This window comes from Gymnoscopelus microlampas (genome assembly GCF_963454915.1).
Source record: "Gymnoscopelus microlampas genome assembly, chromosome: 4".
NCBI classification, from domain to species: domain Eukaryota; kingdom Metazoa; phylum Chordata; class Actinopteri; order Myctophiformes; family Myctophidae; genus Gymnoscopelus; species Gymnoscopelus microlampas.
In genome coordinates this window covers 51,303,685-51,321,839 of record NC_139941.1, presented here as the reverse complement: position 1 = coordinate 51,321,839, position 18,155 = coordinate 51,303,685, and the positions used below count along the sequence as shown (strand labels likewise).

Below are 18,155 nucleotides of genomic sequence, written 5' to 3'. Positions count from 1 at the left end.
AAAAAATAAAAACACGAACTTATTTCCTAATTTTCTGCTGTTTTGCAACTCGCGACTTCTGTAGCAAACCACTGTAACCAGTCACATATAAAAACATTTTACGCTCCCTAACTTTTCAGGCTGCAACTCCCCGGAAATAATCATATTTGAACTGGGGACCCCCCCGCCCTGACAAGCTCTTGGAAATGTAGGCATTTAGTTTGACTTGGTTCCACAGATAAACATTGTGTAAAAAGCCGATCTACAAGATCACAACGCCTCACACTGCGAGGCTTTTTTTTTCCTCCGCACTGCAAGGCTTTTTTTTTGTGGTGAAAGGGTATTGGTGTTTCTCACCGTCGGTACTCTGTGGGATGAGTCCCGCCCTGCAGAAGGCCAGAGCCAGGCCGGTCAGATCACAGAGGTCCTGCAGCGGCGTGGAGGAGTACACACGCACCGCGTCCTCCCACTGACCCGAGGCGCTGAGGAGAACACAGCGGGGTTTAAAAACCTACATCCTATGCAAACCTACATGTATCGTCGCTCTCATGAATTCATGGGTATGATACATGGGCACTAGGACCGTCTGTTTCCATGCTGCTTTTAAAATATTCATCTGTAATTAATCTACTAAATGGCTAAATGACTATTATTTCTCTTCCAGGTGTGTCTGCCGTTTTGTTTCCTGAGATTAATTGCACAGCTTGTGTTTTGTTGTTTCTAATCATTTGAACGCTTCTGCTGTGTTTTTCTGATTTCTGTTGTATGTAAAGCACTTTGTGAGTTCTCTCTCTGAGAAGTGCTATACAAATAAAATGTGCTTACTTAATACTTACTGGGATGCTGCTTTTACAATATTCATCTGTAATGAATCTACATAGGCTAAATGACTTTTCTTCCGGGTGTCTGCTGTTTTGTTTCCTGAGATTAATTGTATAGCTTGTGTTTTGTTGTTTCTAATCATCACACGTTGTGTGTTCTCTCTGTGAGAAGTGCTATACAAATAGAATGTACTTATTTACTAAATCAAATCATAATGAGTACAGTATGTGGTGTGCGTGGGTTGTTACCATAATGCACGGCCATAGCTTCCCAAAGCAAAAGATAGTTGTTCTGAAGGAGATGTTGACTGAAGCAGTTCCACAGCCCTGAGGAAAGAAAACACAAAAACGTAAAGAAACATGACATTCAGACAAGTTAAACCACACATCATCACACACAATCATTTATTGAATTAGAAGACACTAAAGATCGTGTCATAATTGCAATGACAATTTAACAGATAGAAAGTGGCTTACTTAACCACTTAAGCCCTGTGCATAAAAAGTAAGAGATCTACAGGCTCTCAATATACGTTTAATTACCGGTAATGCATTTTTGAGCAATACAGATTTCCTTTTACACCCAATTCAAATTTCATTCACAAATGTTTTGATCTGCAGGGATCTTCATCAAGTCAGAGACAGAGAGACAGTGACAAAGCCAAAGACAGGCAGACAGTGAGACAGACACCTCTGGTAGGCCTGCACAGCCTGCGTCTTCAGCTGCAGGTGTTCGTTGAGGTATCCCAGCATGATGAAAGCATCAGGATCACACTGGATCCTCTCTGAGGGCGACACATGAAATCCACATTCATATGTACAGTTTTATTATCACACACACACACAATTTACACTTTAGGTATTTAGCAGACACTCAGAGCGACTTACAGTAAGCAAGGTAAACACAAGATAATACATCAAATGCATAGAAACAGTAACCTAGGACCCAGTGTTGATTTCGTCGACTAAAAAACTATGACGAAAAATGCTCGTCGACTACCTTTATTCACTGACGAAAACGAAATAAAAACGAAATAAAACTAAGCTTTAATGACTAAAACTAAGACTAATAATATATTGACAATTTCGTCAACAAATAAAAACTAGACTAAAATGTTAGTGAGGGAAGTAATTTTATATTTGGTTGCACTCGGGTGTTGCGCTCTGAAAATAGCAGATCTATATGCTGACAACGCGTCGCAGCGCAACGTGTTGTGAGCTTGTAGATCTGCTATTTTCAGCATGCAACCAAGCGTAAAATCAGCCATTACGACGCCATCAAGGCACCGACAAAATACATTTTAGTCAACTATAATTTTATGATATTTAGTCGACTAAAACTAGACAAAAACTAAAACATTTCAGATGACTAAAATATGACTAAAACTAAATGGAATTTTATTCAAAAGACTATGACTAAAACTAAATCAAAATTTGCTGACAAAATCAACACTGCTAGGATCATAGGTAAACCAAGAACCTATCATCAGTCTAAACAGTATAATATATCTGTCTACATAACATGCTATCTAAATTTACATTTTAACCTTTGCATAAGCCTGCAAGGCACACATACACTCACCTGTGTACTTGCTGAGAGACACCTGAGCTGCGGAGACGGCGTTCATCTGGACGATGTTGTAGCGATACAGCTCTGAGTCTCTGTTGCTCTTGTCCAGCAGGGTGGAACACACCCAGTAGGCATAGCCTTTCACTCCCTCTGTCTGCAGGTGAAAGACACCACAGAGAGACAACGCAAAGACAAGTAGATGAAGGGTATACCCAGGGAAAAAAGGGTAATAATGTGGCAAAGTAGGCTAAGACCAAATGTCATCAAAGTTGTATCTTGCTCATTAGCTACTGTAGCTTGTTACTGGCTGGGGGAGGGGAGGGGGGGGGGGGTCACTCACATGTGTGCTGAGCTCTGTGGTGTGTCTAAAGAGATCCATGGTGTCATAGCTTCCCACTGTCTCCGCTATCAGGGCCTGGGAGGACAACACAAATATACAAGATAGATGAGAGGGCGATGAGAGAGAGAGAAAGAGGGCGGGGGGAAAGACAACCTGACTATAGCTTGTAAGTTAATTGTAAAGTGTTACTGTGGGTAGATTGCTCAGTATTACCAAGGCAGTGCAGTCATAACAAAATTAAGTTCACTTTATTATCAAATGAATACAGACATCTCAGTTGGAAGTACCGTATACGTCATAAACATTTCGGCAGCTAGTTAAGATTGTTACTCTACCTGCAGCAATACATCATGGCATAGTATTGTAATCCTTTGTGTGTGAAGAGATTACTATTGGATCGAAAAGCTCACGGTCAAGGTCAAAATAGAGATGGGCAATGATTACGCTTTGGGTCAGAAGAGTTCAAATCTCTCAGAAGTACTTGGGAGCCTGGCCTGAGTATAGGGTCCTCCGACAAGATATAGACATATTTTAGACTTATAGACATACATATTAGACACACACTACACTAATGCAAGGTTGGCAAAGTTGTACGTTATCAATTTAGGTGCAGGTAATAGATATGAGCAGTCCGCTGCAGACTTTGTCCGCATGCTGTGGTTGAGCTCCAAGCTAAATGAAGACTGGGCTTAAATATGTGAATCCTATCGGAAGACTTTTCCATCCGACAATAGATCCTAAACCTTATACAGCAATTTCTGGAATCCCAACGGAGTCAAAAAATACCTACTGCTATGCAAAGGAAGACAGTCCTAAGTGGACATATTTCCTAAATATCCATCCTGCTTACGAGGCTTCCATGCAAATGAGATGAAGTAAAAACATCTAATAAGATCAGATTTCATACCTGTCCAATCCAGCAGGTGACATAAAGGGGCTCCAAGGACTGGGCAATCTTGAAGGCCTCGTGTGAAAGCTAGGAAGACAGACGTCGTTTACAAATCAACTATACAGGAACAACATCTAAATCTGAGCCCATTAGTTTAGATATTAATATGAAAAAACAAATAAGAAAAAGTAACACTGCAGACCTCTATATGTTCCTTCTTCAGATACAGGGCACCAAGGTTTGTCCAGGCAACAACATTCTATGATGGGAGAGTATAGGTAAGAAAGAGTCTTATTAATAGACATAATATTATAACTACACCACCTGGCATGAGAAAACACAAGTACAGTAACTTACATTAGCCTCTGCTTGTATGGATTTGATGAAGCAATGCTGAGCCAGGGCAAAGTTCTCAACACCTGTTATGAGAAACGACACAGGACAGCATCATAACATTAGCTCTGTTGATCTAGGCCAAGGGTTCCCAAACTTTTCAGGCCACGACCCCCCAAAATAATCATTGAATCATTGAACTGGGGACCCCCCCCCCCCCCCACCATGACAAGCACTTGGAATTGTAGGCATTACATTTAGTTTGACTCAGTTTCACAGATAAATATTGTGAAAATAGCCGAACTACAGGCAAACTACAGTAGATTTTTAGATGTAGATCAGCTATTTTTACAATGTTTGCCTTTTTCTTATGTAATATTTGACAATCTGGCCAATTTGGTATTAAAAAGGTATTAAAAGTCATTCAATTGTCACTTTATAAATGATAAAATGTGCAGATAAATGTGCAGATACCCTGTATACCACTTATACTGCATGTTGGTTCGTTTACTGTTGAGTGAGAAAACAATGTTGCACATTAATTAAGCTAATCATCTGGGGACCCCCCCAAAAAAATTGGGTATGGGTCCCAACCCCCAGTTTGGAAACCACTGATCTAGGCCAAGGTCACATGACCCAACTAAATACAACAGTGAAATTGGTTTATAATAATAATCACTTTTGTTCATGGCGATCACTCCCAAAGCATTCCAGTAAGTGTGGCTCCCACTGTCCATCATGATGGCCTTTTTCACACACTGAGAGGGAAAAAAGGGCAGAATGGTAAAAATATATACAAATTTAAATTATGCTGAACAATAATGATATATTTTTAAAGAATCTCACCTGCTGGGCCTTCTCCAGCAGAATGGCTAGAGAGCCGTCCTCCTCCTCCTCTACAGGGCAGGGTATGTGGGCCTGGTGGTAGTAGTTGAGACCCAGGGCGTACCAAAGGCTGGGGGCCTCGGGCATCAACTTCAGGGCACGGCCGTAGCACCTACATGACAAACACGTCATTACATGTCATCTTTGATTGATTGATTGATTAATTGATTGAATACTGTATTAACAGTTTGCAAAAAGTACAAAATAACACAAAAGGTCTTGAGGGCTTGTTTCCATTGGGGTCCTATGTATTCGATTCATCAAGACATACAATACAATACTATACAAGAAATCATCAATACTAGGAGCAGTACAAGCATATTTACAGAAAAACAGTGGGGAGTACTTTATTTTTGGCGAGCTAGAAGACTTGTCTAGGTCCAGTTGCAAATTGCACACAGCTGCTCTTTCATGGCGGAGGGTAGGGAGTCGCACTTTTTGATGGCTGCTAATCTCTCAAGACAGATTCAGAGCTCTGCAGCTGAATCTGTCGGCAACTCCCATTACTACGTGTAGAGTCGTTGTTATTAGGAATGAACACAAAGGAGCACCACCGGAAGAGGAGGGCTGAAGGAGCGTAATCGGGCCAACATCCGTTCTCTATACAGGGAATTAGGCGGTGCCCCCTGAGGCAAATTCAAAGGATTATTTTCTTTTTTTTGCCAATGGGTTCCCAGATTGGATGGCTGGTGGTAGGGCATTCCGCACTTTGGTGGGATAATAGTCAGCTACTGATTTGTCAATATTATTAGGTTTTGCATTGTAGGTTGACCTCAATATTAGAAGAAGCAGCAGCTACTAAACTTAGAAGAAAAAGAATACATAGCCACTTTTAATTTGACGATTAGAAATCAACAAAATACAAGTGAGTTTATCAACAGTAAGTACATAGGATCCAGGGAAGAGTAATAGTTGGTGTGTGTGCGGGGGATTCAAACCTATAAAATAAGCCTGTCCGAGGTCATACCTCTCCCCAACTTTGAGTGTCTGGGCCTGGTTGAGACTGTGGCTCTGGGTGGTGGGTTCTAAACCAGCCAACGGGCCAGGCATCAGAACCTGGGCTCTGTTTGGAGACACGGCTCCCACGGTGGTGGTGCAGGCGTCTCCGAGCAGCTTCCACAAACAGGACAGGTCTGGACGAAGTTCCACTGCCCTGGAGGAAGGACAGGACCAAACCAAAGGTCACTCAACAGATGGAAAAAAACACAGGAGGATGGATGGATTTTCAATGACTAAACATGAAGCTGTTATTTTAACACTGGGGTTATAAAGCTTCATATTGGGGCTGTAACTATCGATGATCTTCTTAGCGATTATTCTATCAATTAATCCAATAAACGAAAAAATATATATAATTGACTAAATCGATTAGTCTGATTAAGCCCTATTTTATATTTTGACATACACTGGTGTACCGCAAACATAGCCGATCTACAAGATCTACACACTTGTATATTGGCTATGTCAAAAAATCAAAATCATATATAGTTGTATGTCCCATTGAGACTTCCATTGCGTACCTGAAGAGGTTTTGTATGGCCTGTTGGATGAGGTCTATGGCACCTCCATCTCTGCAATCTTCCATCAAACCTTTAGCCAGTGCCAGCTGACACTCTCCTAGACCTGAACAAATGATAGATAGATATATCACAATATATCACATCACAGAATCAAATAACTAGAAAACAGATCACAGAAGGTGTGATGAGCAACTAGGGATATGCAATTCCAAATTATCTGGAACCCCCGACAGTAAAGATGATGAAAAAAAAAGTTATAATAGTAAAAAAGTACACAAGGAATACAGTACATACAGTACAGCAAAACAGAATCTCATGACTGAAAATGTAAAGATGATGTTTAGGTATCATGCTGCTGTTCTACATACAGCCCAGTTGAAGATAAAATGACAGATTGAAGCTTTACCCTTTGCTTTATGAAATGTCTGAGACCATTCATGTTTATGGAGGAGGATGCTTCTGAACATGTATTCTATTGCTAGTTTGACAACTTCAAATGCTCTTTAATCTTAACCCATTAAGACCTGAAGAAGCATCTGTGTCACTTTTTCATTTGAGCTAAAAAGCATTTTACACTTTGGCTATTCAAAAATAGCAGATATACAAGCTCGTAGCGCGGCACCGAGTGCCGCGCTACGAGCTTGTAGATCTGCTATTTTTGAAAAATCGAGAAAATGTGTGCAAATTAATATATTTATATTGTTTTAAAGCGAACATTTTTAACTCAAATCTTTGCTTCTGGGGGTCCCTGGAACAACATATTTTGAGATGGGGGTCCGCGGCCAAATACATATCATTTTGGGGGTCCTTGACATGAAAAAGTTTGAGAACCACTGATATAGAAACATATGTTTTTTCAGAAAACTGTTAGGATTTAGAAGACATTAGTAAGAATCGGCCTCAGTTTTGTGGGTTAACAAAACTATTAAGCGATTAGTAGATCAGCTATTTTCAGTGTGCGTCCATAGAAGACATGCTGACTTCTATGGTATCAAAATCACTGAAATCCGTCGCGGCCACTGAGAACTTTAATCCATGAGTACACACACACACCTTTGAGAGCAGGGACATAGTCCTCCCGTGCTGTGACCTGCAGGTACTCTGCAGCAGCCTCTTTGAACTTGCCCAGGTTCTGTTTGATGGCAGCCGCCTGGTAGACACTGTAGATGGAGGCAGGGTGGAGCTGGTGGGCCTTGCCGAAGGCCTTCAGGGCTGCCGTGAAGCTCCTGCGGTTCAGGTAGGCCTCGCCCAAGCACTCCCAACACACCCAGTTCTCTGGGTCAGCCCGCAGAGCTGCCTGCAGGCTACACAGAACAAAATCAAAACATCAATTGCAAGGATTAACCACTTAAAAGCGTATACTTAGTTGACTGGAGTCTCCCAGGGCTCTATATACTAGGGCCATCCTGTTTGCGTTCTATACTAAATATCTTCTGCAAAAATAACCCATCTACAAGCTCACAACGTGTCACAACTTGTTGGTAAAGCTCGGCATGAGAGGTTATAGGGGAAGGGGAAAGTCTGGCCTTGGATTGGATCCGAGACCAGTTTGTACAGTTTGTACCAAATGTCAGATTCTTACTCAGCGACGGCCTGCGGGTTCTGTCCAATCTTCAGATGGTAAAGGCCTCTTCTCATCCAGGCCCACTTGGCTGAGCCCGGAGTGGCTTTCTGTAACACTGACTGGAGCACTGCTAGGGCTGTGTCCTATGGCAGAGGGAGAGAGAGAGGAGAAATTATTGAAACCAATTAAAACCCACTAAAAGACTTGAGACCGATTCTACAAATGCCTTCTAAACCAGTAGTTCTTTCAAGATTTTTCCAAAAAGTTCAAAAATAGCAGATGTACAGTACAAGCTCGCAGTGCGGCACAACGTTTAACCAACATTAAAATATAAAACACAGATCCTTTCCCGGTTTTAATGGGTTAAGTTTTGAACACCATGGCTTTCAACTAGGGCTGCAACTATCGATTATTTTCTTAGCTATTAATCTAATCGATTAATGGTTTGCTTAATCAGATAATAATAAATCATATTTTATAAATCAACAAATCGACACCATAAGCCCATTTACTTCGTTATGCAACGTCCATTTATGCTACTCTATTAATTTGAATAGAAGACTTTTCTTTAATTTGGTAAATCAATTAAATTGATCACTTTGAACTGCTGCACCCCACTTTATTTCTGACATTTGTTTGTTCCATTAAATGCCTTAAACGTTAAACTGTACTACAGTGTTTTCTCCCACTAGGGTCCTCACCATGTCCCCTTGCTCCATACTGAGGTCCACAGAGGCGGCCCCCGACTCGGCATCGCTGTTGTCCACCTCAAAGGCCTTCTTATAGCAGCCCCGCGCTCGGCCGAGGTCCTTGGCCACCCCGCGGTAGTAATGTCCCAGGTAGCGGAACACACAACCCAGGTAGGGGTCCTGCTTCGCTGCCTGATGAACAGATGCACATTTAGAAGAAGCTGGAGGTGAGACAACAAGCTCTTAACGGAAAGATTACAGGTTCTCATGGTCTGTGTCCATAAGCAAGTATGACACTGTATGCTCTAATATCCAATAAATCCCTATATTCTTTGTTGACAGAGGTCCCCTCCTTTTTTCTCTCTACACCAAATCTTTGCAGAAAATAACTGATCTACAAGCTTCCCCAGAGTAGGGAAGCTAGGATTCATGTGGTTAATCTCACGTTATAACTGGCTCCAGGTGAAGAGCATCAGCTAAACAACTCAATGGCAAGATATAATGGCGAGAACGTTTTCTTACCCATCAAAAAAGCCAAGATTAGGACATGTCAATCTTACTAACCTTCAACAAGTGCGTGTGGGCCTTGGTCCTGTCTTGACGAGTCTCTTCGCCCATGTCCCAGTAGAGCTGTCCCAGGAGGAAATAGTATTCCCCACAATCTGGGCTCTGAGCTGCTGCCTGCATGAAACTATAGTAGGAAGACAACAGAGAGAGCATGAGCTCAGTTCGGGGCTATCCCCACGCTGGCAGAAGGAGAGTAGTGCCCAGAATTACAGCTTAGGCTTCTTTTTTTTTAAAGGAAGACAACAGAGCAGTTTCTACACTGTTAATAGCTAGCTAAAGGGACATTATCACACATTCACGCATTCATAGGTTGAAGGACAACACAGCAGGTGCTGCTGGTGGGTTGTGGCCCTTGTTTCCCACTCTATGTTGTGGTAAACTCTGGTGTCTCCTAAGCCACAAATTCAAACCACACCGTCTGTTTTTCATCCATGTTTCCATGTGATGTTTCACACAGAGTTCATTCCACAGCGAGGTCACAGTCACTATGACAGGTCAGCATGAGGCGGCACTTAAGCCTATGCTGAATGGTCAACTACTGGACTGGTATAGGGCTATGTCGTCTTAATGTTTGTTTGATTGATTGATTGAATACTTTATTAGTCAGAAATGTAAACAGCACGTGGTACAGTAAGACATTAAAGCTACTAATTTTTATTACGCCTTTATTCAGTATAGTTTTACTGCAGCTTTTATTCAATCTGTGTTTCTTATTACCATCACCCAGGGGGAACTAAAAGGATGGGTATGTAATAATTACATGTAAACATTAATATAAAGCAAACTTCAAAATGCAGAGTTTACAAAGTGATATACAGAAAGGCTAAATGAGTAATTAGCCATGCTACCACAACAGAAAGGCACAAACACATGAGTTCCACTACCTCTGCTCAGCCAGCTGATGCTGATTCTGGGCTAACTGGGCAAGTCCTCTCAGTGCCAAGCCGGGTGCAAAGTTAGGATCAGATCCTAGTAGCTCTGATGATACCTGTCAAAGACACAGTCAAAGATGGAAGCAATTATTATAACAGCACTTATATAACAAGACTTACATGTCTTGTTTCTTATGATAAAATGCCGGTAGACTATCTTTTTAACCCTGGCATTAATTGAAAGAGGAAGGTTAGCTAAGCATTTGTAAATATAGCTTGCCCAAGTTGAGCAAGAATGTGTCATCGTACTATATCTTATCTCATATAATTTAATGTCATATCTTTCACAGATAATTTCAACATTTGTTACACAATAAAATGTTAATTTAATGGAAAAGAGGGTACACATTTGTAGAAATGTTAAATGTGTACACACTTGGGAGTTCAATTAACACTGTGTAGAAACAATGCAAAAGATTAAAGGTATTTTACCTGGAGAGCATTGTCCACCTGTCCTTTATTCAGATACGCTCTTCCTTTAAAGGCCATCAGAACAGGATCATTTTTAGCACCTGGGATCTAAAGCAAAAATAAATAAATAATCAAAATCAAAACCAGAAAAAAGATAAACTGCATTTAGTGTTCGCAAATTCAACTTTGCTCAAACTGCAAGACAATGCTGGTGCTTGTGGGAAAACTGCTGTATAGTCAAATTAAAATAAACTCGGATGCATGCATGTGCTGCAAAGAGAAATAGTTCCCTGACAAGAATCAGAAGTCAAATTCAATGAACGTCACAGATGAACCCCATGCTATATATAAACACTGACAGAGCGTGAGAGTGTGTGTACATGTGAACTGCAATACCAAAATCAGTGAATTGTTGGAATACTTTTCTCAGTTAAACTGGGCAGCAACAAAACCCCAAAACAAAGAAGATTTTGTCCTTTAGTAGCAAGTGACTGAACCGGGCAGAGCAGGTTACAACTGGTTCAAGTGTCTTAAGGCCATTTTATGCTTTGAGCGTCAAAGCATCTCCAGAGTTTATTTCATCTTCCCATCCAATCAGAGACCAAACATTTTATGAAGCGCCATACATTTTTCCAGAGGTACACAACACCAATCATCAATTGGCATTCACCTCTGTGAGCATCTCCAGAGCCTGGTCTGCAGCCTTCTCCTCCAAGCTCTTCACCAGAGCCTCCAGTCTCATCCTCAGGAGGCTGAGCTTCAGTTTCTCATTTCCAGGCTCACACAAAGTCAGACCTATGAATGATGCAAGAAGACACACACGTTCAGAATCTCTCTGAGGGCTCAAACACAGCCTCAGGCCACACGGGAGCTAACTAATAAACAAATAATAATAATCATCTTTTTTTGGTGAATACTTAGGTAACAATATGAAAGTTTAAATGTCTATTTTAGGACTTGAAAATGGTTAAAACTGAGGAGGAAGGTTTAGTGTGAACAACAAAATCTTCTATTTTTCTTCTATTGAGCAACACAAAAGTAGCATGCTCATCGGTCACACAGGTGAAACATACCTTGGCTGCAGGATGTGGCACAGTCTGAGTATCTGTGCATTCTGAGCTGGGCCTGAGCCAGACTGGACCAGCCTGTACTGGAGGCTGTTTTCATTAACCCTAATGAAAACACAACAGAAAGACACGTCACACACCAGCAATAAGGCAAGAATAAAGTCAGTGTGTTTGATTCCTAAACAATTAACACAATATGTAAACTATTAAGATTTTATGGAAGATGCTTCTGAACATATTGCTAGTTTAACCACTTCAAATCTATAATAACCGAAAATAGCCTGGTCTACAAGCTCTCAATGCGTCGCAGACGCATTGAGAGCTTGTAGATCGGATATTTTTGCTATGCAACGTGCTTCCATAGAAGACATGCTGGTTTCTATGGAATCCAAATGACTGAAATCAGTCATGGCGACGTGGCATTCAGGCAGCTTTTATCCAACATTTTGAAATCATTATTTTCAGTGCGTAAGGTGCAATACCTTGTTCCAGCTCTTTAATGGCATCTATATATTTGCCCTCCTGCAGAGCTTTGGTGCCCAGACCTAGACGACCTAAGCCACTGTCTGGGACCATTTCCAGGAGCCGGGCAAAACAGTTGCTTGCGTCCTCACCGAGGATACCTGGAACACACGGTATCACAGTTGTAACATTAGCTGGGCATTTTACTGCCCATTTCTCAAGCAAAGTTTTCCACACACCGCTGTGCGACAAAGTACAAAATAGGGCTTAAGTGGTAAAAGAATTGTCGAATACAGAAGCTAAGCTTGTAGTTGGCTACCTGGGTATGGTATAAATAGAATTATTGTCAATCATCTTTATCTGGTGTTAATGTGCTCTAAAGCAGTGGTTCCAATCATTCCCATTGCATGATGAAATGGGTCTCTAAGTCAAACTTTTAGCAAATAAACTAACATGATAAAAAATGTTGTGGTACTTATTGTAGTTTTGGTCATGTTAAATCAAACGGCTGTATTCATTTTACCTGTTTTGAGATAGTGAGAGCAGAGAACTTCCAGAGGATAACTCCGAGTCGGATAGAGGGACAGCATGGCCTCGCATGCCTTTCTCATTTTGGCCTCTTCGTGTGGGAGCTACAGAGAAGATGGAAGATTCAGTAACAACAGGAAAAACACTCCAGACCAATAAATGTGCCCTTCTTGTAGGGCTGGGCAATATGGACAAGTAAATCAAATGTCACCATATTTTTGATTAACTCATTCACTGCCTGAATTATTTCTGGCCGCGTTTGCCCACTGCCAAGATTTTTCATTGAAAAAAAAGTACTCAGGAGCGGAGATACAGAATTTTTAAGTTTTAAGTTAAGTGGATGGGAGTCTAGACCTTCGAAAAATCATATCTCCTTGGTCTTTGGGTCAAATTCATTATTTTTTTATTTTGTTTTTTTAAAGTCGTTTTAGTCGTTCTAGGCAGGCAGGGCTTATGGGACAAAAGTCGTTTTAGTCGTTCTAGGCAGTGAATGAGTTAAAAATAAATATATATATATTTTTTATGCAAAAAATAATATTGAGATATGGCATTAGATAATACTGCCATATCACGATATTATGATGATATCTACTCTCATATCAAGATATCGATACTATTGATATATTGCCAAGCCCTGCCCTCTTGTAACCCATCTATGAAAATGCGTGGCTTCTGAATGCACTGCATCCATCCTGATTATGTAAAAGCAAACTGGTCAGGGGAGAGCGCTTACTTTGGACAGACATTTGACGAAGTCGGCCGAGAGCGTCCTGTGGTCGTCTCCTGGCACAGGGTCGGTGAGAACCATGGCCCTTTCAAAGGCTGTGATTAACTGTCATCATAGAAAACAACAAGCAGAGCAGAAGATCATGCGCCAAAGATCACAGGGCCTTGTCTGTTTGAAGGTAGTCCAAAATATTAAACATGTTTCATGTTTTTTTTTAATTAGAATTTTTTATTGCATGTCTGTCTGTATTGTATCTGCTTTGTTCAGGACTCCAGAAAGACTAGAGGCTAATTTATGTGTCTCTAATTGGGATCCTTTAGTAAACATAAACATAAAATCATAACTTCATTTTATCAAGTGTGCCTGTATGTTCTAAATGTGATAGTCTAAATTGTCATACAGAATTTAAAATGATGTCACTTTAACATAGCTAACGCCACATGTAAAATCTGCGTGAAGCACAGTACTGTTTATTTATTTATTTTAAGTGAAAATCGTTCTGACAATCCAGCTATGTAGGAGATCTTATAGTATGTGTCTCAATACAGAATTTGTGCACTTCTGAAGGCAATACCGCTCAACATGAAGGGAACCCCTGCATGACGCTGTTTTTTGTTGCATTGTACACTTGAGGGAAATCTTACATGTTGCAGAGTTTCATTGTCCTGCTCCTCTGAGTCGGTGCTGTCTGAGAGCAGACCGATCATCTGCTTCCACAGCTCCAGTAACTCCTTCCTCTCCACAGCCTCCTCTTCTTTCAGCTCAATGAGCCGGAGACAAACTTTAGCCAACTGCAAAAACACGCACGCATAAAAGTTTGTAAATATGTTCTGCACTATAGCTATAATTTTTGGTTAATTTTTTTAACCCTTTTTTTCACCCGGTGCCAATTTTCTAAGTGATCCTGGGCACTACACTCCCCCTACCAGCCTAGGGAGCCCAGGGCCAAACTCATGCCTCCTTCAATGCATGAGAGCCAACAGACCATATTCACACGGCGGCCATTGCCATTAAGTCAATGAAATGCCACCCCAGTTGCCACAGCAACGCAATGTTAAATTCCAAAATGGCCACGGTGTGAATATGGACTATTGACCGTCTTGTCACCTGACAGGGGAGAGTTTCCCTGGTTGGACGTAGCGCGTGGAAGGAACACGTTATTCCAACCAGTTCCCTTCCCCTCCATCAGGTGCCCCGGCTGACCAGGGGGAGGCAGTATAGTGACCAGGATTACTACATGTTTTTGTGAGGGTATTAACTACCCTAGGAGACACGGGGAGAACATGCAAACTCCACACAGGCCCTTTCGCCAACCCCACCTAGGGTATGGGCGCTGGTGACGCGGAGGAGAAGACACGCCCCAAGCGCCCACATCGTCCCCGGCGGGAATCGAACCCAGGACCTTCTAGCTGTGAGGTGACAGCATACATTTTTGGTTGATTGACTGATTGACATGCATGTGTTAGACAAAGGTCACTAACATTCCCTCAACATCTCTTCCTTCACACTTCTCACACACCTCACACATTACATAGTTACCTTTAAATATTCTTTGTCGGACTGATAGATGTCTGACAACTTCTTTATCACGTCATAACATTTGTTTTTGTCCGAGCTGTGAACGAAGAACGAAACATTTTTTGACCACTTGCTTTGTATTTGAAAGGTAGCAAAAACCTGACATCATGCCTTTCTGTTCAATTATAGAACTCATTTTGGCACATAAACACTTCCATAAAAAAGGTTATAGCTACAATCTGTGAATTATTTTAACCAATGTGTATGGTACAGGATGTTAATACAATATAACTAGCACATCTGCAGTGATTGGAGGTGGTCTCCCTATTCTTCCACAACTACAACTACCGTAAAACTTCAAAGGACAGTGAAAACATAAGACGATAATATATGTAGACGCCGCAAACGCCACTGTATCATTAATGTCACCGCCATATTGGTCAGGGCAACTTCAAGTCCACTGCAAGAAATATTCCTGAGTTGTATACAAGTACCTGAGACGAATTTTCTTTCTGTTTCATAACCATTACTATTACTATCTTTAACTATCTTAAAAGGGATAGTTCACCCACAAAATGACTTTTTTTCTATCGATTATTCACCCCATGGAGACTTGAATTAATGGATATGTTTTTGTTTTTGTCACATTCCTAAGCCAATAATTGAATGACCGGCAGCTATAACATAACTGCATGTGTCACATTTGTAACAAACCAAACCGCAGCGACCGATGCTGTATCTATGTGTCAAATGACTTTGATGTCACAGAGGTCCCTCAGTAGCGTACCTGGCATACAGCTCAGTGAGCTTCTGGTAGACGTCGGGTAGCTCTGCTTTGAAGTCCCACTGGTCAGTCTTCTCATACAGATTAGCCAAGCCCTGAAACACAAATGTAACACAGATTACCTCTCGAGAATAATTAAGTTCAATGTTGCAGGTAGTGAATTTTCATGGGCTCTATACAAGAGCTGAATATGAGATGTAATATAATATATCATAATAAATACATATCATAATAAATCCTATAATAAACAAAGTCCCCCAGAGGCATCACTTCCTACGTCAGCTTGAAAACGTTGGTGTGACTGGGCCCTGCCATGATGCTGCAATTCTACAGAGCTACTGTACTGTGGAGAGAATCATCGCCTTCTAGTCACAGTGTGGAAGGGCAGCACAACCACGCTTAGCCACTTAAACCCTATTTTGTCTGCACTTTGGTACCCTCCTTTTTCCCCCTCCACATCACATTTTTATACAAAAATAGCAAATCTACATGCTCACAATGTGTTGCAATTCGACACGTTGTGAGCTTGTAGATCTGCCATTTTCGACTTGTAAAGCGGCTATTTTCTCTGAATGTTCGCCCCCCAGAATAGGGCTCATGTGATTTAAGTGGTTAAACAACATGCCTACGGTCTTACCTGCCATGCCAGCAGCTGTTCAGGTTCCAGTTCGATAGCCTTCCTGTAGGCGGTCTGAGCCTGCTCTGGCTGGTCCAGCTCACACGCCGCCAAGCCGATGAACACCCAGGCATTATAGTTGTTCTTCTCAAGTTTCAAAACAGCCTAGAAGTGAAGTTGATATCAAATCAGTCAGTAACTTTTAGTCTGATAGTGGTACCAGAAGAACCAATGAAGTACTGAACTGCCAGACCCCTAGTGGTTGAAATCTGAATGGCCGGACTTCGCATGACGTGTGTGCAGAGGAAAAGAGGGACAAAAGAGGGACGAAAGAGGGACAGACAAAGCCTCATGTGCAGAGGAAAAGAGGGACAAAAGACGGACGAAAGAAGGACAGACAAAGCCTCATGTAGGCCGACCCTCTGGGTCTGGCAAAAAGTCCTTAAATTGTGACTTTAGAAATGTGCAGATACTCCTGTATACACTTATACTGTATGTTGGTTTGTTTACGGTTGAGTGAGAAAACAATGTTGTACAATAAGCTGATCATCTGGGGAGTGGACCTCCCAAAACATTTTGGGACCCCAGGTTTGGGAGCCACTGCCCTATGTGTACACTGCAGGGTGGGTGCATGGGGTTCATGTTTCTTACTTTGCAATGTTTAAGAGCCTCTTTGAATTCTTTGTTCTTAATGGCCTCCCTGGCACTCTTCAGAGCTGCTTTCACTTCTTTAGTGGACATCCTGAGGTGATCTGTGTGAAACCAACCGGATACAATTATTACAACCATATTGTGTATAATGATTCAAGATGCAAGAGGCTTGTCTCTCACTCATAAAAGGTACAAGCAGTGACATGTTGTGTGGCGGGTCCCACAGACAACAATTACAATATAATAACAAGGTTATAATGATAATACTGGATGTAATGCAAATAAGAACATACAATAAGACAAATTAAATGAATCAAGTTGGCAATACTAACAGGTGAAGAAAGACAGTAAAGCAAATATCTTAGCAGCAATGGGGAGTGTGCAGAGTATGGGTGGATATTGTATTAATCTGGCTAGCTAAAAATAAAATCCCTTAAATTATGTCACTTAGGCAAGTCTTAGTACGTTATGACTCAGTGGTTCTCAAAGTTGGGTCCCCCAGGGGTCCTTGGGGGGGGGGGGGGGGTGTTAGGGGGGGGTCCAGAGGGGGTTCCAGGGGGTCCCCAATCAAATGATTGATAGTCAGGAACCAAAGTGTCCCTTATGGGTCTGTAACTCTTAAGAGTGTACAAATGGAACCAAATGTGGTTCCATTTGGACGCTTTCAGAGTTAGATTAACATAGATTTTCCATGAAATTGGAATGGTTCGGAATCACTGCTATATGGCTTTAAAATTGTCCCTTTTGGGGGTCCCTGGCATATCTTTACAAATGGGGGTCCGTGGGCTCATAGGTATCAATTTGGGGGTCCTTGACATGAAAAGGTTCGGGAACTACTGCGTTATGTAGCACAAAATGAGCTGTTCCCAGAAAGAGTAGGTGACTGGATGAATTAAAGAAGCCCAATGGAAACAAACCATAGTGCTTTGCTGGGTTTAAAATCCTCTTAACAGACCTTGTATTGAACTGTACTTCCCTGTGCTTGTCTTTGCAAACTGTTCATAAAGTATTCAATCAAACTAAAATAATGTGGCACTTTGTAGCAAAGCAGCTGACAAACACATTGACAGTTGTTAACATAGAGCTGGTCAAAACAAACCACCACTAACGTCAGCTTTCTACCTTTTAAAGTCACTATAGTGCTACATGTTAGCTTCCGTTAGAAGAAGCAGATGTTTCGAAACCAATAATGATGTATTAGTAGTTTAGTAGTTGTATTGATAGATATATCTACCTTGTTTCAGCTGCAGCCCAGTCACTGTAGTCAGTCTGGATACATTCACTGTGATGTTATGTTGGCAA

General features: G+C 41.4%; 1 protein-coding gene across 2 annotated transcripts in view; it reads right to left on the bottom strand.

The window, feature by feature from the left end:
* Window positions 1–18,138, bottom strand: part of LOC311043644 (superkiller complex protein 3-like) — a 32,529-nt gene extending 14,391 nt beyond the window's left edge. The window contains exons 1-29 of one of the 2 annotated variants that reach the window (XM_084054953.1): window positions 18,088–18,138; window positions 16,854–16,954; window positions 16,224–16,367; window positions 15,590–15,681; window positions 14,824–14,899; window positions 13,929–14,075; window positions 13,291–13,389; window positions 12,553–12,661; window positions 12,050–12,190; window positions 11,574–11,672; window positions 11,171–11,295; window positions 10,522–10,608; window positions 10,042–10,145; window positions 9,155–9,281; window positions 8,603–8,782; window positions 7,920–8,044; window positions 7,391–7,641; window positions 6,338–6,440; window positions 5,785–5,970; window positions 4,779–4,929; window positions 4,612–4,690; window positions 3,957–4,018; window positions 3,802–3,858; window positions 3,618–3,686; window positions 2,711–2,785; window positions 2,383–2,524; window positions 1,492–1,585; window positions 1,050–1,127; window positions 337–461 (exon numbers count right to left, since the gene is read on the bottom strand). In XM_084054953.1, coding sequence (XP_083911079.1) covers window positions 337–461; window positions 1,050–1,127; window positions 1,492–1,585; window positions 2,383–2,524; window positions 2,711–2,785; window positions 3,618–3,686; window positions 3,802–3,858; window positions 3,957–4,018; window positions 4,612–4,690; window positions 4,779–4,929; window positions 5,785–5,970; window positions 6,338–6,440; window positions 7,391–7,641; window positions 7,920–8,044; window positions 8,603–8,782; window positions 9,155–9,281; window positions 10,042–10,145; window positions 10,522–10,608; window positions 11,171–11,295; window positions 11,574–11,672; window positions 12,050–12,190; window positions 12,553–12,661; window positions 13,291–13,389; window positions 13,929–14,075; window positions 14,824–14,899; window positions 15,590–15,681; window positions 16,224–16,367; window positions 16,854–16,943 — 3,217 coding nt within the window. In that variant the 5' untranslated portion in view covers window positions 16,944–16,954; window positions 18,088–18,138. The remainder of the gene's footprint in view (window positions 1–336; window positions 462–1,049; window positions 1,128–1,491; window positions 1,586–2,382; window positions 2,525–2,710; window positions 2,786–3,617; window positions 3,687–3,801; window positions 3,859–3,956; window positions 4,019–4,611; window positions 4,691–4,778; window positions 4,930–5,784; window positions 5,971–6,337; window positions 6,441–7,390; window positions 7,642–7,919; window positions 8,045–8,602; window positions 8,783–9,154; window positions 9,282–10,041; window positions 10,146–10,521; window positions 10,609–11,170; window positions 11,296–11,573; window positions 11,673–12,049; window positions 12,191–12,552; window positions 12,662–13,290; window positions 13,390–13,928; window positions 14,076–14,823; window positions 14,900–15,589; window positions 15,682–16,223; window positions 16,368–16,853; window positions 16,955–18,087) is intronic. The other variant, XM_084054954.1, reaches the window with a different exon arrangement.
* Window positions 18,139–18,155: the final 17 nt, after the last annotated feature.